The following is a 26,314-nucleotide window of genomic DNA, read 5'->3' as shown; positions in this document are numbered from 1 at the left end:
GCAACAATCATCAACGACGCGTATAAATTTCACGATACGAAACGTCAAACACTTAAGTCGAATTCGTTTTTGAACCTAGGTTGGAACTGGCGCAACCCGTCCTGAATCACAGTTTCAACCCCAACCCGATTCAGGTTCGACCGAACTATAATTTGCTCGACGTTTGTTTGTTGTTGATCACCGACCCAGTTCCTAAAAACGAAAACGGCATTAGAATTTTTTTTCCCTAGCAACCGCGGCATGCATTACCCTTCGTTTGGACTCTTGAAATTTTCGAAACCACAATTTTCAGTTCCAGTATTTAACTTTCAATGAAAAAATAGGTATCCGGAAAACGGGTTATTCTTGATCATCCCTAAAATTCAAACAAAATAATGTTTCCTTGCTACTGCACAGTCGATTGCTTTATCATAGATGCCTTCGATGATAAAGCAATTTCGCCATAGATATGATGAAGAGCGTATAACATAAATATGTATCACAATTCTAATATTTTTAAAGAAGCTAATATAATTTTGATTAATAAATTTTCTTAAAACTATTATTGGAAGTTACGTGTGCAGCACATCGTTTTTATCCCGTTTACATGTATGCCTGTTTGCCTTAAGAATGTTGCATAAATTAAGTAACGTATTAAATTCACAAATTGTTGTCTCCTCCCTCTCTTTACGTAACGCGTTTTATGTTAATTCTATTATTTACGTAGGTATTTGTATTGACCTCCATCCAGCGTTACGTAATTTGTGTACGATATTATACGATTCTTTGTCTTTCGCCGTCCATCCATCAGCAAATTAATTCAATGCAACCCTCCATGATGCAACAGTAAGAACACACTCAAGTTTATATTTTTAGAACATTTTTTATTATTTTTTTATGGTTTTATAATTTTACTTGTTTTTATTACAATTACAGCACTCCTTCCGACCTCTACTAGCTCTCTACCTGCTCGTACTCATCAACACAGCTTCTATCGCCCACTCGATCATGTTTGCTTCTATTGTTCTCGTTTCAATTCTCATTTTTTCGCTCCGCGTTTTCGCCAACTCAATTGGCGCGTTCTGTTGTTCGTCAAGATATCCGGATCTTTCCAAGACCAACAACAAGTGTGTGTGTGACTTCATTTCCCTACGATTTCGTTATCCCTTCGAGAGGCAGAGAAAAGAAGTGATTCGCTGCTGTTGCCGTTTTCATTCCTCTGAGTTTTAAAACAAAAACATTTCTCTTTGAATATGTGTATGTATGTAGGTGTGGATTTGTGTACGTGTGTGTTGCGTGTGGGGATGAAAGGGGATTGGGGGCTTTGATTGGTTAGCAAAAACCAAATCTAAAACGGCTCTACTTCCGGCACAATCCAGCGCATAAGTTTTGTTTGCTTTTGTCTATTTGTTTAATAATTTTAGGTTAACAGGCTTTCTTCCACAGTCAGTGATTCTATTCTTTTTTTTTTTGTTCCTTTTTATTCAGCGAGAATTTCAAGTGATTTATAATTCCATCCTTGGATTTGCTAGCCGGGAGCTTAATGTGTGTGTGTTTTTCTTGTTCTGCTTTGCATTTAGTTTTTTATAACTATAGTCTTAATTGTTTAACTTTTTCATTCATTTCCTTTTCTTTAATTTAAATATAAATAATCGATTTGCCTTAATATGATTCCACTGTGAGTGTTTAAAAGAATTTCCCATGATTCTCTCTTTTCTCACACTTCCAGCAGGTGATAATGGGTTTTCTAGGCTATCTCTCTTGCTCTTTCGGGCGCTCGACTGAAGAGTGAAAGTTTTTTAATATATTTTTTGTTAGAACAAGTAAGAGGCTCATTATAATTCTACAATTAGCCTGGCTTGGGAGACGAAATTAGGTAAGGTGAAAACAAGCGTCATCATTCATGATTGAAGAGGGTTGCGTTGTACATAGCTGTATGACATTTCTCGAAGAAAACTTCCTGGAAAACGTGTTTCGAAGTAGGTCATACAATACAAGATTTGGCAAATTATTGATTAAACTGTTCTTTACTGCGTCAAATCTGTATTTCTTGAATGCAATCACCTCAATGATAATTTGTCATAGAATGTTTAAATGGACATTGGTTTTCCCGGAAATATCATACAATACGTGTAATGATCATGCATAAAAGCTATTTTTCCTCAGAATAAAAATAATATTCATACAATTTGCCGCGTGTTCGCAGGATGTTCGAGGGACTCCTGGATTGCTCCCTAGAATCGTTCATAATTATAAATTGTAATAATAACTATGTACCATGCACTTCACCTTAAATTCCTCAAATCTTGTTTTGTAAGCTTTCTTTTTGCGGGGGGTGTTGGCTTTAAACTTGTCGATATAAAAAACGGTAATAAAAAAATTAATAACAGCATCCATCATTCACTTTTCAACTTGTTGATTTTGTTTACTATTAGGTTTTGCTTTTCTGACAGTTTAGTGTGGCAAATCTGTTTTATTCAGCACTGCTACCTCTACGTGTAGCGGCCATTGCTATGCATGTTCTTAACATCGATCAGCGCACTCGCTTGATCTAAACTGATCGAAACCACTGGGGTAATACACAGATGTTTTATAGATTTTCTTCATGTCGAACTTTTTCACCTTTTTCTTTTATTTTTTGCCACATAAACGAAAACTAGCAGCGCGTCATCAGTGATTGTGTTACACAAAGCCAGAAAATTTGATTTCTATGGGGTTCTAATTGTAGATTTTGATCGCCTTCTCCATGTAGTTGAACCTGCTTCGCTTGGTATTTTTGTTGATGTGTTCCAGCCCAAGGTAGGTCCGCGAATTGAGATCGCCTGGATCAGGTTTGAACATTTCCAAGTTGATCTCGATCGTTTCGTCGTCGATGTAGTCCACGTGTTCGGTGATGATGGCTAGCTTGTACTTTTCCCACTCCTTGTCGGACACGTTCAGCTTCTTCTTTATGCGTTCCTTGAGCGCAGCGAACGTCTCCTGATGTACTGTTCGGATGAAGAAGGGAATTCCAAAAATGCTACCAATATCCTTGGTGAAATGCAGTACTGGTACGAGCATCTCGTTGTCCGCCAGGTTGATTTCATCTTCGGCCACCTCCTCGATGCGGTATATTTTCTGATTACTAATTGTGGATCGCTGCACAAACGTGTTGTCTGTGTAATCGTGCAGCTGATCCAGCGGGGTGTCCTTGGACGGTCCTGGCGCTAGTCGGTTTTTGGATAGTTCCGATATTCTTAAAATCTTCGTACTATTTTCACTGAACTCGATAACCTTGGCTGCCTCTGCTAAGAGACTCTGTACCGTGCCGTTCTTGTTTGGATACAATATTAACTCCTTTTCTTCCTTCAAGTTGGGCATCAGATATAAACAGCGGAACTGTTTCTTGTTTTCCAATTCGTTAATACTAATTGAAAGCTTCTGATAGAACAACTTCCTAACAGTTTTTGCCTTCGTATAGTTAAGGATGTCCTTTAACGTTCCTGTGTAGGTGTACGGAAGAGGCTGTCCCGGAATATCACTAAAATTTTTACACTTAAAAAATTGAATTTCATACGGATTAACATTGATTCTTCGGCCACAGGCCTTGGCTATTTGATCGTAGTTCGATTCCGAAGACAAGTCCAGCGTAAATCCGGTATCGTTCGGGTTCAGCGTATCTACAAACACTACCTCGATCCGACAGTACAGATCCTTCAGATATTCTTCGCACGTCGGGAACTCCAGGTGTTCCACCCCGGGATTCACCTTCTCGATTATGATGATCGAACCGTTAATTGCCCGCGACAATGCTGCATCGATTACATATGCATCCCTAATTTTCGTGGCCTTGTTGATGTCCGTTACTTCGTACAGCTGGATTTCCGTACCGGGTTCGAAGTGCGCCCTTCTAACACATTCCTCCTGGAAGTGCTGATCCGAAAGGAACTGTTTCGCTTTGAAGAACCCATGTCCACAGTAGTTTAACCGCTTTTCAATCGGGTCGTACGATTTGAAGAATATCAACAGATCATTCTCCTCGATCGGGTGCAATTGGTCGGAATCCGGTGAAGCCATCTCCAGGAAAATGGTCCACGAATTTTTCGGATCCTGATAGGCATGCTTACTGCAGGGCTCGTTGGCATTCTGGTCAATCAGCGTAAACTTGTGTATCCTCAAATCGTTCTTCGACACGGTCCACATGCGCATCTTCTCCGGGTCGACCTTGAAAGTCTTCGAAAACAGTGTGGCCAGTTCCGCGATGGTGGTCGTTTTGCGTACCTTGAAGCTTCGGTACGTGGCCGTTGCCGGATCGAATAGGTCCGATTTCTGATAGATTTCCATGTAGTCTTCCAGTAGGACATTGATGTTCATGTAACTGGTGGCTTCGGTGCGCTCCGTTCGACGACATTGCTGAATGCGCCGCTGTTCGTCCAAGCGCTCCTGCAGCTCTTCCGGAATATCGCTACACTTGACCTAGAGGTACGGGTAGGTAATACGATAATAATTAGTGCACTTTTGAAAACCCGTATTTGTTGATGTACCGAAGAAGGGTGTAGTTGTTTATCAGAAATTGTGATCAGTGGGGATTGAAGATTGCAAACATTGTACACAAATGTGGTTATGAAAGTAAATTTGAGTAGTATGATTTGAAAAGCATTGACAATATGATTATTTTCAACACTATGTTCGTCATGTGACTGCATTGTCTAGTTAATGCAAAGCAACCGTTTTTAGGATTAGAAAAAGTGTGAAAAAATCTAACCGTGACATTGCGCGAAATACAGAACACGATAGGCTCGACAGCAGATTTATGTTTCTAATACGATGCTCGGGTGCGCGAGACATGTTATGAATGAGCAACCGAACTTATCCTCGGCAAAAGATTGCACTACATGCAATGTGATCGAACTGCATGGTAGGCTGTCATGGATAGTTTATTTACAATGTTTTCGTGGGAAGCAGTTAATGACAGCCATCGAAATACTATCGTGAGGCGGTACATTTTGAAAGTCTTTTCTTTATGGCTATCTCTAAGCCGAAGGTGCATTGATTTTGCGTTCTATATCTCGTTTATCTTTTGAACTCGATGGATCCCTTCAGCATTCAATAATCCTTCCTTGGTAATTCGAGTGTAACGGTTATAACACCCTTTACTGCCAAAAACTCTTTATAATATTTACGTAAAAAAATCTCTACATATTCCCACGAAAACACATTACGTATTTTTAGAAATGATTCCGGTAACATTTTAGGAGCCTCTCTGGCAATGGGATACATACATAATCGGGTCAAATTCGATATTAGAGTGCTAAACTGAAAATTTCTGCAAAAATGTTTGTAAACAGGAGCATATTCCATGGTCTCTTGAACCGCAGCTACACTGATTATTGTTTTTTCTTGATAGTCCCTTCAACATCAAGTTACAGAGAGTTGTCTTTACAAGGATACGCCTTCTTTTAAATTTAATAACTTTGTGAAAAATTAATCAATTTCGATATTTCAGGTATTTTTATGTAATCTGAAGCTTTGCAATTTATTTGGACTAGGTATTTCAAGAAAACAACAACAATCAAGTGGCTGCATTTATGGTCAAAGCAAAATGAGCTCCTTTTGCTGCCTTTTCATTACTTTTTTGAGATTTTGGGGGGTTTTGCGATGACTTTGACAGTTGGAATTGCCTTGAATTCGTCAATGGTCCAAGATTTTCTGCCATATACTTTGCTTTTCAAATAGCTCCAAAAATTAAGTCAGGGGGAGTTTCTTTTTGACATCAGATGTCCATGGAATTTCCGTTATAGAAACTGAACAATTTGATTCGCAGGTAGGCTTGGAGCGCCGTCTACTGTAACCGCCAAACCCTTTTTCACGAATTAGCGGACAGACATAATGAGCCAACAGCCAAAGACATCGATTTCCATCGACTGTTTTGTACTGTTTGAAAAGTGGCCTTATGTTGTTTTTGGCGCGGCCCAAACAGTTACTATTTGGTCATGGAATGGCGTTTCATGAATCTCGAAGAGATTGTCTGTTCCTCAAATGTGGAATTTTTGTTTACTAATGCAGCTATCTGGTGCCTGTTGACCACGATATAACAAAGATATGAAACTTGAGTGCAAGACTACTTTGAATTTAAAGCGTCACTATTTTAGCGCGTTGTTTTAATGTAAAGTTATTCATGATTAAAACTGTACTGAATTGATGTTTCCAAAACTTGTCTAATCAAGTCGATCGGTTGATAAAATTTATTTAATGTCAAAGTTATTCTAGGGCAGTTGTTGATTACACCTATCGTTTGTCTGGTGAGTTGCAAGCTTAGTGTCAATGATGATGTCGCGCTACACGATAAGTGTTCATCTGCAACAACCAGACAGCTCACCAATCCACCCCGAGGTGGATCGTGCTGAGTTGTGGAGTTGAAGGAGAGCGAAAGAGAGAAGGCACAAAAGTCTGTTTGACAGCTCTGCAGAAAGCGCGTGCGCACGGAAAGATCGCCAGTTCGGCTCGATTTGCAATGATCGGTTGTTATTATTATTTTTCCGCTATTGGATATTCTATGGTTTGGTTGATCGATGTTAAAGTTTGTTTTAAAAGCAGCTCCACTTATTTTGAAACATGTTGTCGTGTACAATAGTAGACAACACAACTAATTTAATTAAAATAATTTGAAATTTCAATTAGCACATAAACAAAAGGGGAAGAACGTTTAGGCTGGTTGTGCATTACGATAAAATTTCTTAATATAAGCAATGCTCGTTGTTGGTTCTTGTGGAAGGATCAACATGTTCGGCTTAACGAATCTTATTTTAAATATCGAATAACACCATATGCAATTGAACAAAAAGGACGTGATTACAATAGACTTTTGATATTTTCAATTCTGAACCACCGCAAAAAAAAAATATTGGGAATCAAAATTCTCCTGAGAGGGATGATGTGGTGGAGGCTCATTCTAATTAATATTGTCGTTCAATTATGGGGATAAATTAAAATTGTTATTGTTCTATACATACTTATTTATTATAATTACCTGTAAATATTGATACAGCACAATTCAAGTATTTAAATATCAAATAGCAAACATAGATATGGTCGGTGTTCTGAACCAAGTGTTTTTTTTTTTTTCAATCGAGTAAGAAAAATGTACCCCAAACATGTGAAACATCAAAATATTATAGATATTTACTGTAATAATGGAACTTATCTATTTGATGATACATTTGTATCAAAATAACATGGAAGATTTAAAATTGATGGAGTTCTTTATATATCCTTAGAGCTCCAAAATTCATCTAGTCTGGTATGTCTAAACACCGACCATATGATCCTCAAAAACTCATGAGAATGGTATTTTACTCTTTGAACTGTTAGGGCTCATTCACAAATTTCATAACTCTAAAAGGGGTGGGTGGGTATCCTCGTGATGTTACGGATCATACAAAATTTATAAAATATTCATACAAAAAGTGTTACGAGGGGGTTGATGGGTGTCGAAAATGATCATTTTTGGCGTTATGAAATTTGTGAATAAACCCTTATTTAATTTGGATGTGCTTAAAAGATTTATAAATTAAATTTATTATTGATGTTACGAGCTGTGTCTGCAGTGAAACTTAATGCTACACAAGAAATATATTTGAATCAAAGTATTTTTATATATAAATCATATGAAAAAAAACATTGTTCCAGAAATTACTCTAGAATTCTTTGGGAGCATCTCCCGGGATTCTTCCTTAAATCACTCATGAATCCTCGCTGGGATTGTTCTGAAAATCTTGAGATTATTTCTGAATTTTTTTTCCAGATATCGCTTTGGGATTCATCCAAAAAAAAAACGTTACCATTCCGGTATTACTTCTGAGATTCTTTCGGATATCCCATTGCGATTCTTCTGGACATCTTTTTGGATTTTTTTGCAGAACTCTGTATGTGATTTTGCGTCTATCTCGTCTATCGCGTCTATCTTAAGGATGACTTTTGAAATCCAGGAAATTAAATTCTTTGAAATTCTTGAAAATTGTTTTCGAAATACTATGGAAGATTTTACCAAACATCCTGATGCAATTCATTTGGATATTTAAAGAGGATTTTATCGAAAATAAACGACTCTACTAGAAATTCTTCGAGAATTCCTCCGAAAATAACTCTAGATTTTTTTCCGGAAATACTTCTGGTATTCTTATGAGAATGCCTCTGGTATTCTTCCGGAAATGACCTGAGATGCTTTCGGAAATTCTTCAAGAAATTCCACTGAGATTTTTACGCCAATATCTTTGAAATACTTCTGGCACTCTTCCAAAAATCCTGTTGGAGATTTTTTTCGGATATCTTTCTATTCTAAATTTTTCAATAAATTTTGCTGGGATTGTGCTGTAAAACCTGCTAAGATTCATCCAAAAATACGACTGTCATTCTTCCGGATATCATTCGAGAATTCTATCGGAAGTTTTCGTGAGATTCAACCGTAAATCGTTCTGGTATTTTTCAGAAATTCCATTGAGATTCTTAAAAATATCCTTCTGAAAAATTTTCTGAGAAAAGCTTTGGGAATATAGAAGGATTTCCAAAAGAATTCCAAGGCGATTTACAGAAGCATCACTTCTGTATGAAGGATTTTCGTTAATATCTGAAATAATCCCATGAGAATTCTAAATCCAAATGACAGTGATATTCAAAAGAATCCCAGAAGTTATTTCGCCAGAATCCCAGAAAGATTTCAAGGAAATTCACAGACATCCAGATGTTTTCATGAATATTTTCCAGAATAATTCCGATGTCCAGATGAACTGCAGAAAGATTCACGGAATAATTTCAAACGGAATTTTCGGAACCATTTGAAAGTAACATTGAAAGTAACCTTTAGAAGATTCTCAGAAAAAGAAAGGGATGGTACACAAATGATGTCACGCTAAATTTCGACTTTTTCGGCCCCCTCCCCCCCTTTGTCACGTTTTTTGTATGAGTCCTTCGAAAATTTTCTATGAATTGTTACGCTTGGCTTGACCACCTCCCCCCCCCCCCTTGAAGCGTGACGTAATTTGTGCATGACCCCAAATCAGTAATCAAAGTAATCGAAAAAATCTCATTATTTCAAGCAATGCTCGTTGGTTCATGTCGAAGGATCAACATGTTCGGCTTAACGAATCTTATTTTAAATATTGAATAACACCACATACAATTAAACTAGTATGTGATTACAATTCTGAATCACTGCAAAAAAAAATATTGAGAATAACAATCCTTCTGAGAGGGATGATGTGGTGGATGCACATTCTAATTAAAATTGTCGTTCAATTATGGCGATGAATTAAAATTGTTACTGTTCTATAAATACTTATTTATTATAATTACTTGTAAATATTGATACAGCATATAAAAAAGACATTGGTCCAGAAATTTCTCCAGAATTCTTTGGAATTTCCCTCCTGGGATTCTTCCTTAAATCATTTATGAATCCTTCAAAACCTCTCTGGGATTGTTCTGGAAATCTAGAGATTATTTCTGATTTTTCTCTAAGTTCTTCTGGAAATCACAGAATACTTCCAGATATCGCTTTTGGACTCATCTAAAAAAAAATCGTTAGCATTCCGGTACTATATCTGAGATTCATTCGGATATCCTTTGTGATTCTTCTGGACATCTTATTGGAATATTTGCATAAATCTGTATGTGAGTTTGCTTTTATCTCCTTAAGGTGAAGATAAATCGAAGCCAAACTTCAAATTTTCAAGAGCACGGATCTGAAGAACCAAACACCCGATTGAGCTGAAAACCTAATCGATTGGTCACCACCAGCTAGTGACCAATCGATTAGGTTTTCAGCTTAAACGGATGTTTGGTTCTCCAGATCCGTGCTCTTGAAAATTTGAAGTTTGGCTTCGATTCATCTTCACCTTAAGGATTACTTTTGAAATCCTGGAAATTAAATTCGAATCGAAATTCTCGAAGATTCTTTCGGAAATTCAATGGAAGATTCTAACAAAAATCCTGATGCAATTCTTCTGGATATTTTTAGAGGATTTTGCCAAAAAATGTACTACGACTCTACTACAAATTCGTCGAGAATTCCTCCGAAAATAACTCTGGCCTTTTTCCGGAAATACTTCTGGGATTATTATGAGAATACCTCTGGTATTCTTCCGGAAATCACCTGAGATGCTTTCGGAATCCCTTTAGAATACTTTCGAGGATGCTTCCGAAAATCTTTCCGAAATTATTCTAGAAATGCCACTGAGATTTTTACGTCCATATTCTTGAAATTTGTCTGGGACTCTTCCAAAAATCCTGTAGGAAATCTTCCAGATATCTTTCTAGCATTCTTTCGGGAACTCTTCTGGGATTCTTTCGAAAATCTTTCTGAGGATCCTTCAAATCCTTCTGTTAAGAATTCTTGCAGAAACTCTTCCCGAATTACCTCTAGAATCTGGGAGCATCCTGAATTTTTCAAGAAAACTGTTATTCTTTCGACTATCTCTCTAGGATTGTTTCGGAAATTCTTCTAAAATACCCCCAGATTTCTTTCTGTTATCCTGCTGGAGGACTTCAAAACATCTTTCAAAGATTCTTCCAGAAATTTTACTGGAATTTTTCAAGAAATTCTGCTGGGATTCTTCCATAAAACCTGCCGAAATTCATCCGGAAATACGACTGGAATTCTGCTTGAATGATAAGCATTCAAGAATTCCACCGGAGGTTTTTGTGGGATTCAATCCTAAATTGTTCTGGTATTTTGTTTAATTATATTGAGATTCTTAGGGAAAAATATACAGGATTCTTAAAAATATCCTTCTGAAAATTCTTCTGGCAATCGCTTTGGAATTAAAGGAGGATTTCCGGAAGAATCCCAGGTCGATTTACAGAAGAACCACAGAGAAATCACTAAAATATTATCAGGGAGATTTCTAAAGGAATTATTTTAAGGATTCTCGTAAATTTCTGAAACAATCTCAGGAGAATTTCGAATGGATTTTGAATGTTTTTTACAGTGATATCCGAAAGAATCCCAGAAGTTATTTCGCAAGAATCCCTGAAGATTCAAAGAAAAGTCACAGACATCCAGACGATTTCATGAATATTTTCCAGAATAATTACGATGTCCAGAAGAGCTCCAGAAAGATTTACGGAATAATTTCAAATGGAATTTCCAGAACCATTTAAATGTTTTTTTCAAAAGATGCTCAGAGAAAGAAATCAGTAATCAAAGAATCTCATAGGTATTTTTTTTAAGTCCCAGTGGCTGTCCGGTAGATTTCTTGGAGGATTTCCATTTGAATTCAAGAGGGATTTTCAGAAAATTCTGTCAAGGATTTAAGAAAATTTCCAAGGAAAATCACTGATAAATCACGAAAAAAATCAAAGACACTTCCTTATGAATTTCCAGAAGAATCACAGTTTATTTTTCTCAAAAAATCTTAGAAAATAATTCTAAAGAATCACGAAGGAATTTCCGGAAAAATTCTGGATATACAAAATTATCTCAGGCAGAAACAATAAAATCAATAGCAATAAATCTATAAGAATATAAGAAGGATTTCTGTAAGAATATAAGGAGGATTTCCAAACAATTACAGAGGAATTTTCGGATGATTTCCATAAATATAGATTTAAAAAAAAATCCCCGTCATCTGGAAGCTTCTAAGCAGGAATTTCGGAAGTATTCCACAGGGATTTCTGGGAGAATTCCAATGGGATTTACAAAAGAATTCCAGAGGAATTTCCGAAAGAATCCCAAGAATTTGCACGGAAGAAAGTGAAGTGAAATAATAGATTTTTTTTTAATTATAGTCTCAGGCGTCTTTCCGAGAGTATTCCAGAATAATAGATACAATCTAAGACATTTTTCGGAAAGAATCTCAAAGGGATTTTCGAAGAACTTTCAAAGAGTTTCACGGAAGAAATACTGAAGGATTACGAGGAATATATCAGAATATAAATAACAATTTCGATTGGATTTCCAGAAGAAATCCCGAGAAATTTTGTGAGAATCCCCGAACCCAGATTTTTAAAATGGATTCCATTACACTGGAAAGCAATCATTAAATCATTTTCGGCAGAATTCCATAATTTTACAGCAGAATCCTGAAAGGATTTCCATAATACCCCAAGATGGGTTTCTGGGATAGTCCAATAGGAAGTCCCAAGGAGGTTATTGGAAAAATCAGAGCGATCAAAGAAATAACTACATATAATAATTTCAGAAGGGTTTCTGAAAGAATCTCAGTGGATTTTCAAGATGTCCTCTAGCACCATAACTAATATATACTAAAATATACAACTCAATACTTAATTATAAATTGCGTTAAGCTGAGTGTACGCCATCCAGTTTGGGGGCGGATTGACGGTATCGAAGTGGATTAAAAACAATTATAGGAGAACGTGTGGAAAATACATATGAACTGCGCAGAATACATCAGACCGATTTACCATTGCTGCGCACTTCTAAAAGCATTTTATTTTTATTAAAACGTTTGATAATAGTAGAACGACAATGATCATCAGTTGATTTTCCGCTACTGTTTTTATTTAATCACAATTGTTATTTCTTTCCGTGCACGCGCTCGGGAAATGAATCTGGGCATGGTGCAACAACCGCGCTACTATGCGACAAAAATTGTCGGCGCTATCCGTCAAAATCACTCACCAAAGCCATTTTAGTGGATTTACCATCACAGCTAATGTTTCAATGTTTACGCACCCTGTACCAGTGCTGTTAAATGTCAAAATTTTGTATAAATTCAAATGCTTATAGCACCCTTCCACGCGAAATGTTTTATTAGCAAATATTGCCAAGCAATAGTGATTCGGAAAAGGTCACCGGGAAAAACATTTTCCGATGACTTTTTCCACGTGGAACGATGATATTGGCAATATTCAATTGTCAAAGTCACGTGATATTCATGACATTGAACAGCCGTATCATGTACTATTCTATTGTGGGTTGTCTACGAATAATTTTAATTCTTTAAAAAATAAATACTTGGATAGTGGATTGTTGTTACAACGCGACTTTTTTATTTTAACATCATTCTTTGAAAAAAAAATATGATTAGGAACATCAAATTGCATCACTTAACAATTGGAATTGATAAATTTATAAACCTTAAGTTTATAAGGGGAAGATGAATCCAAGCCAAACCATCAGTTTTTAAGAGTAAATAGGGAGAACCAAACATAGCGGTAGTCGGGGCGGTTTGGCCAATGGGGTGGAATGAGCACCCCTTGAAAACTGCATAAATTCTTGAAATTTCATCTGAAATAATATGCGACCCCAAAGCTTATGATGAAATGAAGCAATAGGCATGTTATAAGTCAGTGTTTAAAACTCAAAGAAAAATAAATAAATGATGTACGAAAAAACTGCCCATATTACCCCGAATAGATCTTTTAAATTTCATCATTTCAGAATTATGAGGTTTGACTTTATTTATTTATTTATTTATTAAATTTATCAACAGGCTTCGTAGCCCCAATGATATTGTTAAAACTAAGGACAGCAATACAAATTAAAAAAAAAACTCAATCACGAACATAATCTTGGTCACAGTCTCAAACATAATCATAAACTTTGTCAGGCAATTAAAAAAAAAAACATTTAACATATAATCGTTGTCGTTATCCGCTTCTACCAGCAAAAAACTCCGAAAATCTTCGACGAAGCGATTCACGGGTGAGGTGGAAGTCAAATAGTAGGGCAATCCTGTTGAAGACGCGCTGGATACCGATGATCGCCCCATGCATTCCGTAGTTAGTTCTTCGTAATGGCAAGCGTAGCATAACATTGTTCCGGAGTGATCGTGACTGGGCGTGTAAATCAATTTTTTCCAGGATGAAGGCACAATCTATCCGTCCTTGTAGCGTGTCTGCAACCGTAAGAGCTCTGCAGACGTCCCTTCTGGTGCGAAGTAGCTCTAGATCAATCAGCTGGCATCGACTCTCGTAGCTTGGCAGTTGGAACGGGTTTCTCCATGGCAGTTTCCGAAGTGCAAACCGAAGAAAGCGGTGTTGTACGGACTCAATCCTTTCGGAGCCGTTGTCGTAAGCGGGGCTCCAAACCGCAGAACAGTATTCCAAAGTGGAACGCACGAGCGAGCAATATAGGGACTTTAAGCAGTAGACGTCTGTGAAGTTCTTTGCAATCCTGAAGATGAATCCCAATGTTCTGGATGCCTTGTCGACAATGTACGAAACATGCGGCTTGAATGTCAGCTTTGAATCCAGAATCACCCCGAGATCCTTTACTTGGTTCACACGATCGATTGTAGTTCCCAGCAGGCAGTAGTCAAATATTATCGGCTGTCTTTTCCTTGTAAACGTTATAATGGAACACTTCTTTGGGTTAACTACAGCTTATGCTCGATAACTGGGTTGAGAGAACCTTCCAGTTAGCGAGCAGTGCTCGATAACTGGACTGCCATTCCAACGCACACACACATTCAAATAAAAATAGAGGGGGACTTAGATGCAAAGTTTTGGTTGGCGTCGTTCGGTTTTAAATAATGCCGAAACCTTATTTTGCATTTGCACGCCCCTCGTCAGTTACGGGATGGTGAAAGTTTTTGACGTTTAACTGTTTTTTAACTGGGCTACAGCCCAGTTAGCGAACACCCAGTTAAAAAGCAGCCCAGTTAAATAGCACCCAGTTAAATAGCACCCAGTTATCGAGCATTAGCTGTACCATACGGTTCAGGAAACACCAATCGGCAAAGTGATCAAGCTGTTGTTGCAAAAACCCATAGTCGGCAATAGAGTGGATCCTAAGAAACATTTTGAGATCATCGGCATATGATAGCCGAGGACTTCTGATGGCCGAATGAACGTCATTAAAATAGATTAAGAAGATCAATGGCCCCAGGTGACTACCTTGGGGTATGCCAGACGTAGCATAAAAGCTGCCAGATCTGCAGTCTCCTATCGCCACCTTCAACAGGCGACCGGTTAAATAAGTTTTGAACCAACTAGAGAGACTGCCACAGACGCCGAGCCTTTCAAGCTTAGCGATCGCAATAGTATGGTTCAGCTTGTCAAATGCGGCGGACAGATCGGTGTAAATAACATCCGTTTGTGATAGTTCTACCATGCTGTCGGTTATAAACGATGTCAAACAGAGCAAATTGGTGGCGGTGGAACGACCGGCAGTAAACCCGTGTTGATCAGGACAAAGATGTTGCTTGCAGTGCGACAGAAGAGGTTTCATGATAACGAGTTCGAAAAGCTTCGACACGGCACATAGCGACGTAATCCCTCTGTAATTGTCAACGTTGCGCTTGCTTCCTTTTTTGTGCACCGGAAACATGTGTGCAATCTTCCAGTTAGAAGGAAATATGCCGCTAGAAAGTGACGAACGAAATAAAAAAAGAAGGGGGCTCAGCAAGCCGCCGATGTGTTTCTTTATGAGTACAGACGGTACTCCATCAGGTCCAGGATTGTTGGACGCTTTCAGTTGCTTTGCTGCTTCTGAGATCATTCCATCGTCTATTTCGATTGCACCTAATGCTTGGTCGTTCAAAGGAACATTTCTGGCTGCAAGTGAAACTTCATGGCTGCTTAAAGTCTCGCTGCTAAAAACCATAGAAAACTTTTCTGTGAATAGCTGGCAAATTTCATGAGTAGATGAACCCGTTCTACCATTCAATTCCATTGAAGATGGCAGCCCGTACGTCTTCCGCTGCTCGTTAACGTATTTCCAGAAAGATTTTGGCTTCAATTTGAATTTACGTTCGATTTCACGTTGGTATCGCAAGAAACATTGACGACTTAAGCGTTGATATTCGTGGTTCAGCCTCACGTAATGGCATCTTAGAGAGGGCGTTCGAAATTTGGTATACTTGCGGAGAGCTGCTCTTTTAATTGACTTCATTTTTCGCAGTTCTGCAGTCTGCCAAGGAAGTCGCGAAACTTGAAGCACTCTTTTTGGGACGTGCCTGTCAATAACGTATGCCAAGACATGTGAAAAGGTTAAAGCAGCAGTATCAACATCGTTACGATCCAAAACATTGTCCCAGTCAATGCTACTCAACACTTCCGCAATACTATGGTGGTCGGCGTTCTGGAAATCATAAGATACAGTTGCTGGACGATCGACGCAATTGACGAGGAGGGTTCTTTCGACGGAAATAATCAATGGAGGATGATGAGGGACATCCTTAACTAGTGGGCATGGGGCCACCGAAATAAAGGGTGCTTCATCCTGGGTACTGACGAAGCAAAGATCCAAGCTGCGTCCGTTCTCATTGACTACGTGATAGACTGTTAGAATGTTCTTAAAAAAATATGTCTTCTTGCACGGAGTGTTTATAAATACTAATAACTTTCAAGTGACAGCATAATTGAATTTTTAGACTATTTGAGATTATTTTGCAATCAAAAATGGGGTGCTCATATTACCCCATTAGTAAAAAATCGACTCGAAAAATGACAAATTTTGAAAAATCAATCATTCATACGTGAACTTTATAAGACAAAGGAAATCATGCGGATCTAGTGTAATCATCTAAAAATTGTTGGAAACCATGCACACATTCGGAAAATTCATATTATTTTCAGCACTTTTATCGACTTTTCCTTAAGGTGGCCAAAATGCCCCACTTTCCCCTACGTCCAAGCTTGGCTACTCGTTGGTGATAACCAATCGATTTGATTTGATGGTTGGGCCTTACTAAGCTTAAGTAAAGTCCGCGGCAACAAACCAAAGCCATGCTGAAAGTATCTGGGTTCGATTCCCGGCAGATTATTGCCTGGAGTATGATCGTACTCGCCATACGATATACGAATACTAGAAAGGCTTCTTTCAAAAAGAAATCTCTCAGTTAGGATGATAATAAAACAGTCAATCCTCGAAGACAAGAGCACTAGACTAGTTTCGAGGACCAAACAGCACTCTGAGCTAAACTTTAGAATCAATCGATCAAATTTTAAATGCAAAGGGTTGACAGGTTCTCTAGATCTTTGAGCAAAAGTTTGGCTTCGTCTTATAATCACATTAAGGCTAAATAGCCCGTCATTCGTTTAAGCAGCCATGTTGACTTTACAGTTCGCAATTTCAAAGTAACAAATCCCAACACAAATCCTACACACTTAACTTAGATTACTGACTATGGCATAATTTCAACAAAATTGGAATAGGAGAAGTTCAGCAAAAATCCATTGTTTACCTTTTCCTAGGAAATTTGAGAGTTTCATAATTGAACCTCAGTAAAAATCATTGCCGAACTTACCAAAATCGTTCTGCTGTTTTAATTTCGTCAAAAAATTTACGAACGAGAGAATCTAAACTGAGTGTATAGAGTAGGTAAAGAATTATATAATAAAAACCCTTCTTCGGTACCAGCATTGTCCTTCCCCAACTGAAACTAAACGCTACTCACCTCTTCCAGCACCTCGTGGATGACCGATTCCCGCACGTACACCAACATGTACGCATTGCTGCTGTGCCGGATGTTCAGGTCGTTATCGTGCCCTCCGTAGTTCTGCTCAATCGCTTCGTTCCGGGCGCAACGCGACACAACATCGTCGTCAAACTTGCACCACTTGCCGTCGTTCTTCGGGTTGATGTACACCACGTAGTGCCCGCCGTGGTTGTCCCCGGAATGGACCAACACGGCGTGCAGGATGTACGTGGCCGGGGTGTCTTCCGGCTTCTCCAGGAACGGGTCGAGGTTGATCTTCTCGTCGAATTCGAACCGATCGTTGAACTTTACCGAACTGTCCGTGATGGGATCGTACTGGAACCGCATCAGGTGCAGATGCAAGACCGGGGGGAATTTGCTGAACAGGATTCCCTTCTCGGCTTTCTGGAGGCCGTGTTCGCCCGCGTCGTACTTGTTGTCGTCGTCCAGGATCTCGGTCGCGATGTAGTCTTTGAAGGACTCGTTTATGTTCTTCTTTCCCTTGATGTTCAGCTGGATGTCGTAGAAGGTCTCCGTTCGTCGGCTGGTGTAATCCACGTTTTGACACTTGATGTAGGAGATCATTTTACCTTCGAACAGTTTCGGGATTGTTCCCTCGAGACTCGTTCCCTTCATTTTGTTTTCCAGCTTGTCGAGGAGCACACGGAGGAACTCTTGGACGTCATGCTGCATGAACGAATCGAGCGCATCCCAGCCGAAGCTTTTGGTGAGCTTTTTTGTTCCGACGGGTTTGCTCTGGGTTTGCAGGTCATGGAAAACGCGCTGGAGAGCTAGGGCAACGGATTTGCAATCGTCGTCGGCTTCCGTGGGCATTTTGTAGACCGCTTTTCTGAGTTGGTTTGTGAAATAGAGGGTTTGGAGCAACGAGTTCATGTAGCAGGTTGCTCCTTGGTTCTTGAGTCCTACGTAGCCGGTGTGTTTTTTCGAGTCCCAGAAGATGCCACGAGGAGGCTCGGCTGTGACGTGCACTTCCAAGGTAATGGCGTCGTTCTGGATGTAGCCGTTTTCCGGGTTGAGGATATCCATCCAGTTCATGAAGAACGAGAAGCCCCAATCGTTTTCGATTCGACTGAATGTGTGCCGGATCTTCCGGACGAATGGATCCCGCCCAGGAAGGACGGAGAGCAATCGCAATTCGGCCGATGCAAAGCAACTCCAGTTGGAGCTGTCGCTTTCTCCGTTGCACTGAAGGAAGAAGCCAAGGCCTTTGCTGGCCGGTGTCGTTCCTTCGTTGTTTCGCTTCATGGCCATGATCTTCCAGGGCAGATTTCGCACATAGTAGGGAGGCGACAGGATCGAGTCGTTGAATCTGCTCAGGTTCTCAACCTTAAAACTAAACGTCGCTTCCGGACGCACTTCATCGTCCAGATTGTCCTGGTCGTCCATGCTCATCTGCTCCGGACCGGTTCCAGTTCCTCCTCCTCCTCCGCCTCCGTTGGCCGGATTGTATCCGACCGGTGGATTCTTCTGCACAGTCGGCGGATCTACCTCGTTGTCGTCTTGCGTGTCCATTGCTTCGACGGTTTTGTCGTAATCCATAGCGGCGCTGGAAGTGTATTTACATCGTTTCGGTTCCGTCATCGTTCGACATTTTTTGTTGTTGTTTTTGTTGGTGTGCGGCGCGTGTATTTATTTTTTTTGCGTTCGCGATACACACAATTTCAGGTTATTTTCGTTATTTCGACAGGCGCGATCCACACGAGGAAAAAGGAATTATTGAGTTTTTTTTCAATTTCAACACAGAGACACGCAGAGAGAAACGATGGAAGGAAAAAAGGGGAGAAAAGAAAAAGAAACTTTCAGAAAAAAAACGATGGCAAATGCTAGCCGATAATCGGAAGGATTTCCCCCCTTTAACCCGACGGCGACCGACTTCAGGACAATCAGGAAATACGTACTTTAAGCCCCCGTCCGCAGTTGGAAGAAATCCCAGCTCGAGTCCTTAATATGGTCCGTCTTCCGTCCGGTAGCACTATTTTTTCGTTCCTCCTTCTTCGGGGGATGCACAAAAACTTATGACGTTCCCCTAGCTGTCAGAAAACGCGACGACAGAGCAAAATGGAAGCCTACTTTGCTCTTTGGCTCCTTCGGATGAGATGTTGGGAGGACGTGTTGTTCTGCGCCTTTCGATGTGCGAAATAATATGCTTCCGATTTGCGATCCACCAACCGGAATATTCACACGTTCCGAGATACCATCCGCTGCTGGCAGGCGCGAAAATATTCCCAAATATTGGGGGCACAACGAGAAAAATTACACAAATTAATGGAAAAATGCGAACAACTTTTACACCTGGTCTGTCGTCAGTCGCGGCTATGAAACTCACTCTGCGATGGATTTGGACGAAGTTGGCTGGCTGCCATCCATCCAGAGCAAATTAATGGTCTCTCGCTCTCTCATTTGGTGGAAATCAGTTTTGTTCACTTCTCACATTCATCTCACATGTTGCTCATTTGACAGAGATGTGAGGCACTATTGATTGCAATGCTGCCAATTTCTCAGTTTTAAAATGCTCTAATTTAAAATGTTTTTCAATATTTTCAGTAACAATGCAGAACCAAGGGTGGAGGGCGGCTGTCAAATGTGAGTAAAATTGAAAATCCACCAACCTAAGTCCAGAACCTTAAAGCCAGATTCGCTGCTGACAAGTAATTTCTTGGCCTATCTTGATGCATGGGAAATTCCTGCTAGGAATCGCAGTATGCAAAAGCCTGATTCGCTGCTATCTTGATGCATGGGAAATTTCTGGAAGATATCGCTCAACAATGCACTTTTTTCTGATCGCAGTACGCAGTTGAAAAGAAACGACAGTTCAAATGGGAGTCGCTGTAGACAATTTCTGCAAGGAATCAACGAGAAATTTCTTTAGCGATTGTTTTTTAGTAGCAAACCAGACTTAAAGACTTAACGCGGAAAAGTAAAAAGTTTGCGTAACAATAAGCCATTTTACAAGACGTTTCGGAACAGCTGATCGTCGCCACGGCGTCAATAGGGTCCTAAATCCCTGTCCCAATTTTAGTACCGAACGGTTATGTTTAGGCCAGAAACACATGTTTACACAATTTTTTAATGCTTTTCGTTAATTTACGGCTAAAAAACATTTTTTTTTTTCTGATTTTTGAGATTTTGTCACATTCCTTGGTTTAAACTCATGTTTTAGGTGTATTTTGTTTTTTTTTTTCGTGTGCCTTCCGAGATGTCAAATAGGAACAACACCAGTGTTAAAAAGATGAGCCCCTGTGACGTTTTTGCCGACTCAGTGAATGTCAAACATGATCTAAAGTGTCAAGGTTCAACAGGAAAAACTGCTAAATTGGTTTTAAGAACATGCTCTTTCGTCTTATTAAATTAAAACGAGATTTCATTAAAAATTTGAGGACCCTATTGACAGGAGACCTGGGATTTTTTTTTGATAAAGTTTAGCGTGATTTTTAACAAAGCTTACCAAACGGGGACATGGAGAAAATGGCAAAACAGAGATTCAAAAAATTGATTATATTTGCTTGCATTTATTGAAATTATTGATTATCACTAATATGCACATCCAATAGGCGAAAAAATGCATGAGTCACATGTAAACACTTAGAACATTATGATAGAACCGTCTTTTTAAGAAACCATTTAATAGATATTGAGATAACGCCCCTGTCCAAGTTATATTCACATGAGGGTGTCCAAAATGTATATTTGATGTCCGAAATGTATAACAGACAGGCCGCTCAAAACGCTATTTTGGCAGCTAATGCTACAGTTTGTAGGTTTTTTTTCTCCAGAAACTCAAATTACAATGATACATTAAGCATAGATATAAGTAACATAACGTAAAATAATAATAGCATCTAAGGCAGTTAATCGATCGCCGTTTCCAGACATATACTTAGCGTGTCCAAAATAATAATTTACCTTACCACTTTGTTACCTATTTTTCACATGAAAAAGCACTTTTGTGATCAGAAACATTTTAAAAATTATTCTCCAATCAAGTTTTCGCCTGTATGAAAAGAAATGCGCACAGTGATCAACCATCATCATCGCGAAAACTGATGACGATGATTGAAAAGGTAAACTTTAATCCCAGGTCTCCTGTCATTTGACCAGCTTCGTAAAATGGCTTATCCAAAAGGACCAAACCTCAGATCGTTGACTCTGAGAAAATTCGATTTGAATATTATTCACCACATTTTTTATATTCCAATTTCTCAGTATTCCTTGGTTTTGATCCTTTCATAAATCAACCACAGCTGAAATCCGATTTTTAGTTTCTATTCGAATTTCACATACTTAGGGGCCTAGATAGCCGTAGCGGTAAACGCGCAGCCATTCAGCAAGACCAAGCTGAGGGTCGTGGGTTCGAATCCCACCGGTCGAGGATCTTTTCGGGTTGGAAATTTTCTCGACTTCCCAGGGCATAAAGTATCATCGTACCTGCCACACGATATACGCATGCAAACATGGTCATTGGCATAGTTAGCTCTCAGTTAATAACTGTGGAAGTGCTCATAAGAACACTAAGCTGAGAAGCAGGCTCTGTCCCAGTGGGGACGTAACGCCAGAAAGAAGAAGAAGAAGAAAGAAGGGTTGTGATTTCCATTAGAGTAAGTGACAGTCTGATCATCAATCGTATCGGCAATGATTGATAGATTTTTTCAGATTTTTATTGTACGTTAATTTTGACCTAGCACAAATTTCGTACAACAAAATCGCTAAAAAAAATAACGCGATTTGTGCAAAACTTATAAAAAAAAGCTTCTAGAAATGTGCAACCATCAAAAAGCAGGAAGCGAAAAATATCGTTCAAAATTCTAAATCTGATCTTGATAAGTGCAAGAATGACATATAAGAAAATCAGATTTTTATCTGCACTAGTCTCTGAATGGCAGTATGGCAAAGTCATGCCCATACTTTCTGGGACACCCTATATTTTGTTTTATGATTATCATGTTCATGTTGGTCAATTCATTAATTTGCGCAATAATGGTGGTCAGCTCCATCATAAGTGTGTTATAATTGAATCGAAGAGCTTTGCTACTGTCAAATGTTTACTGGGGCATACTGGATTGAAATTGGAAATCACTTTTGAATCACTCCTCAGCAAATTTTATTTAGGGTCATTATGTTAATTAAAATGTCATTCAAAATTAAAATATTGAAGCGCCATCAAATTGTGTTATACTTAAAAAAAATATGCTAGCTTGATCACAAAAACACTGCAAACATTTCCTAACTCAACAACTCAATTCCAACTGGCAACAGTGATCTTCTGTGAGAAGTGAACATTCCAACGCAACCAAATTGCGAGACCCGATGAGCCAATCAACTCATCGCAATGAGATGCGATAACCGCACACGAACGAAGAAACAAACACGAAGAACACGGAGAACCGAAACAACTTAAATTTAAGTCTTTTTCACTCATCTTGACAGCTAAGTGGAATGATTCAAAATTGAGTTGTTTGTAAAGTACCTAATTATGAGTCATTCCACTAATACATTGAATTGAGTGATTTTAACTGTTTTACAAAAACTGTATTTTGGATTAAAAGTACCCAATAGCGAGAGTTGTGCAGAAGCTGATTTTTTAAAATAATTAAATAGGTGATTTCTTTATGTTGTAAATTGTTCCCTACACATATATACAACACTGACAAACTACAGTTTATTTGCTCTTAAATAAAACTGTACAAAAAAATATGTCCAACAGTCTTGATTAAATGCACAGTTGTGCGAATCTGCTCCAGGTACTCCGTGTGCTTCCGTTGTTTAGGGTCTACCGGCAGGACATTCCTTCCTTACGTCCATCGTTCGGAGGCTGTAATGCAGGGAAAAATTGAGGTTAAATATATCGTGGCGTAGATAAAATGAAATAACAAACTTACCAATGATCACTCCATACTGATCCCTAAATGATCCTTGCGTGCCAGGGTGGCAGTCTCGGTTTTGACCCATCTGTTGAATATCGATGATTAAGTGGTTATAATGGGAATTTAATTGATAAAATAGTTAAAAAAATTACGTACCCGGATCGCACCTGCATTCAACCGACGACCAAACTTACTATAACGCACAAATAAAATTTTCATCCAAAACTCAGTACTGTATCAATACTTGCGTTTGGATACTTTCTCAGAATGCGAAACCAAACAAAATAAAAATTGAACGGTTTCAGAAACAACATCTATCAAACAACTCAAAAATAAGTAGTTTCAAATGTACCTCAAGTTTAAGTTAAAAGTACTTGAAAGTCAGAATAAAATAATATCCAAAACAGTAGTGTTGGAAATGTACTTCATTTTGAGTACTTTTTATCTTATATATGAGTTGTTTCGGTTCTCCGTGAAGACTGATACAAAACATTATCGGTGATAAGTGAGTTGGTGCACCGGAATGAAATGAGGTGAAGATGAGACACAATTAGACGGCAGATTTTCGCCACTCTCTCTCGGTTTTAGGGCTCTCGCTCTCCCTCAGTATCCGTCATCTTCTTGTTTGTTTCCTCGCCGCCTCCGCTGACACCGACCTCACGTTTCATTCCGCTCGGACTCACCAGAACTCAGAATATAGCGACTCAAGCTCATATTCGTACTGGGCACTGTTCACATCAAGTTGATAAAAAAGTATCTCGCATAACTTGTGATCTTGCTCTAAAAGCCATCGGTAATCGAGTGTGTAGCTCATTGTTTCCAAGTAAATTAATGGACAAAGATAAAAACTATCACCACTGGAGATAGATGAGGATCTTCTGTTCATCGTAGCACATGTAAATCCATTCATCATTGTTTATTTTTTTCATCGAATTCTCTTCATCGTTGCTCTCTTCGTGTTATTGCAGGCCGCATTTGCGATGAATATGCTACTTAGCGGAAAATGAGATAGGGCCTTTTAGAAAAATATAATTTGAAATATAACTTTCTTGCACATTTTCTAATGACTATTGTATGTTTCAGTAAGAATAGGCTCTTATACACTAAAATCAGCAGAAACCCGATTTGTTAACATTTTATACTTGAGGCCTTTTTTAATTGTTCGTCTTGATGTTACATTCGACCTAATCGAAACACACGCTTGATATGTGCCAGTGTGAACAGTGCCCATGTATGTAGTGCCCTGTATGCCCATGAGTTCGAGTCACTGTATGATGATTCGATATAAAAGATTCCTCACCTCACCTTGTCCACTTTTGTGGGAGTCGAAGAAAAAGAAAACTTAATCCACTTTTTTCTCGCCTTTTTTCGCTGATTCGCGTTTCCTTGGCCGTCGGATGAGACTTTCTTTGTCGCTTGTTTTGCCAACCAAACTTCTCCTTCTAGTTTTCAATTATTATGCAATATCCTTCCTGGTTGGGTCGTCGTAGTTCTGCATGATCACTATCGAGAAAATCGATCCGATATACGGCAATTTTTGCATTCCCTACGGACAATTTAATTACTTTTCACTGCGTCTCACTTTGCGGGGTCGAATATTACTGGTATCGTTTTCGGAAATTTTCCAATGTACTTTTTTGCTCGCCCAAAGAGTGAGACGTGTTTCCTTTTGATCTCTCTCTTCTATCCTGGCGAAGTTGTTGAATACATCGAAAATATATCGTGACTCCGATGGACAATCGCGAATAAAATATTGGTCACTTTTGGCTCTTTTCTGCAGGATAGTCGCACTCAGCAAGACAAAAACCGAATATCGAACTCGGTCGATTGACACAAAGGCGAAATTTACGGTCAACTTTTTGCTCACGGCTCACGCGCCACGGTGAGTAGCGAAATGCGATGTGATGTTGGTATTTTCTTATTTTTATTTTCACTTTCTGAAGGCGGCTGACCGATAAAAACACACACACATGCGAACCGTTGTGCAATTTATTCACTTTGTGCTCATGAATGGAGAAGGGTGCACGCGTCATTCACACTCTCATCACTGCCGAAATTTTGCGATGACATACGAATACGCGAAGCGAAGTGTTTGACAGTAACTTTTTACGAATGCGATGAAATACAGGCAGGTCCCCTGATAATTGCTACCACCCATCCACAGCGTTTTCACACAATTCTCGCATAATCTGAGATAACGCCCTAAAAGCCATTGGTAACCACCTGTGTAGCTCGTTGTTTCTGAGTAAATGAATGAATCAGCATCCAAGCCAACACCACTGGCAGGTAGAGAATGATCCTTTATTCACCATAGAGTTGTTAAATAACGTGTAAATCCATTCAAATACTCAGAAATAACGAGCTACACACATGGTTACCAATGGCTTTAAGGGCGAGATCATAAGTTATGCGAGTAATTTTCATATCGCTGAAGTGGGTGTCCATAAATTGTTACAGATCATAGGGGTCATGAACAAATCACGCTGCAAGGGGGGCCGAGCGTGACAAGCCTTACAAAATTTTCGGAGGACTCATACAAAAAGTGTGACAAGGGAGGGTAAGGTAGAACAAATTGAATTTGTGTACCATTCCATATAAAAATTTTAGAATATTCGTACAAAAAGCTGTGCAAGGGGTGGGTGTCGAAAATGGTCATTTTCAGCGTTATGATTTTTTTTTGAATGGTGTGACAGGATTGTATAAAAGTAGTACGGGTAGTTGGGGAAGTTTCGCCAATAGGGTGGAATGAGCACCCCTCTAAAATCGCATAAATTCTTGAAATTCTATCAGAAATAGCATGCAACCATAAAGCTGACGAAGCAATGAAACAATAGACATGTCAGAAGTCAGAGTTAAAAACTCTTACAATGTTAGAAAAAACTGCTTTGCCCCGAAAGGCTCTTAAAAATATTACCATTTTAGTATGATAATGTTTAACTGTTAGAATGATTTTTTTATTAATATATGCTTTATGCACGTACTGATTAAAGAAACTATTAACTTCTAATTGTATTGAAAAAATATTAAAGTTTTAGATTATATGAGACAAATTTACAGTTATCCCCTAGCTTAGTAACAAAGACAGGGCTG

General features: G+C 38.9%; 2 protein-coding genes across 7 annotated transcripts in view; both read right to left on the bottom strand.

The window, feature by feature from the left end:
- Positions 1 to 26,314, bottom strand: part of LOC5575182 (leupaxin) — a 225,779-nt gene that overhangs the window by 163,646 nt on the left and 35,819 nt on the right. The window lies entirely within an intron of this gene.
- Positions 1,022 to 25,118, bottom strand: LOC23687579 (ubiquitin carboxyl-terminal hydrolase 7). Of its 6 annotated transcripts, none has more exons than XM_021846569.1 (5): positions 24,790 to 25,118; positions 24,525 to 24,727; positions 19,262 to 19,564; positions 17,322 to 18,909; positions 1,022 to 4,434 (listed from the first exon to the last, which is right to left on the bottom strand). In XM_021846569.1, exons 4-5 carry the CDS (start codon positions 18,900 to 18,902, stop codon positions 2,698 to 2,700), a joined length of 3,318 nt encoding a protein of 1,105 aa, XP_021702261.1. In that variant the 5' UTR covers positions 18,903 to 18,909; positions 19,262 to 19,564; positions 24,525 to 24,727; positions 24,790 to 25,118; the 3' UTR covers positions 1,022 to 2,697. The 6 variants fall into 6 exon arrangements, with proteins under 6 accessions (XP_021702261.1, XP_021702260.1, XP_021702257.1 ...); XM_021846568.1 differs by having other exon boundaries at positions 24,525 to 24,770; positions 24,827 to 25,118; XM_021846565.1 differs by having other exon boundaries at positions 19,262 to 19,567; positions 24,525 to 25,118.

This window comes from Aedes aegypti, chromosome 2 (genome assembly GCF_002204515.2).
Source record: "Aedes aegypti strain LVP_AGWG chromosome 2, AaegL5.0 Primary Assembly, whole genome shotgun sequence".
NCBI classification, from domain to species: Eukaryota; Metazoa; Arthropoda; class Insecta; order Diptera; family Culicidae; genus Aedes; species Aedes aegypti.
This window is presented reverse-complemented; position numbering and strand designations above follow the sequence as displayed.

Coding starts and splice junctions, on each gene's coding strand:
- LOC23687579 (XM_021846565.1), bottom strand. CDS start 18,902: ATGGATTACGACAAAACCGTCGAAGCAATGGACACGCAAGACGACAAC. Junction 4,435..17,321: donor TCCACGAGGTGCTGGAAGAG/GTGAGTAGCGTT, acceptor CCGTACCTCTAG/GTCAAGTGTAGCGATATTCC.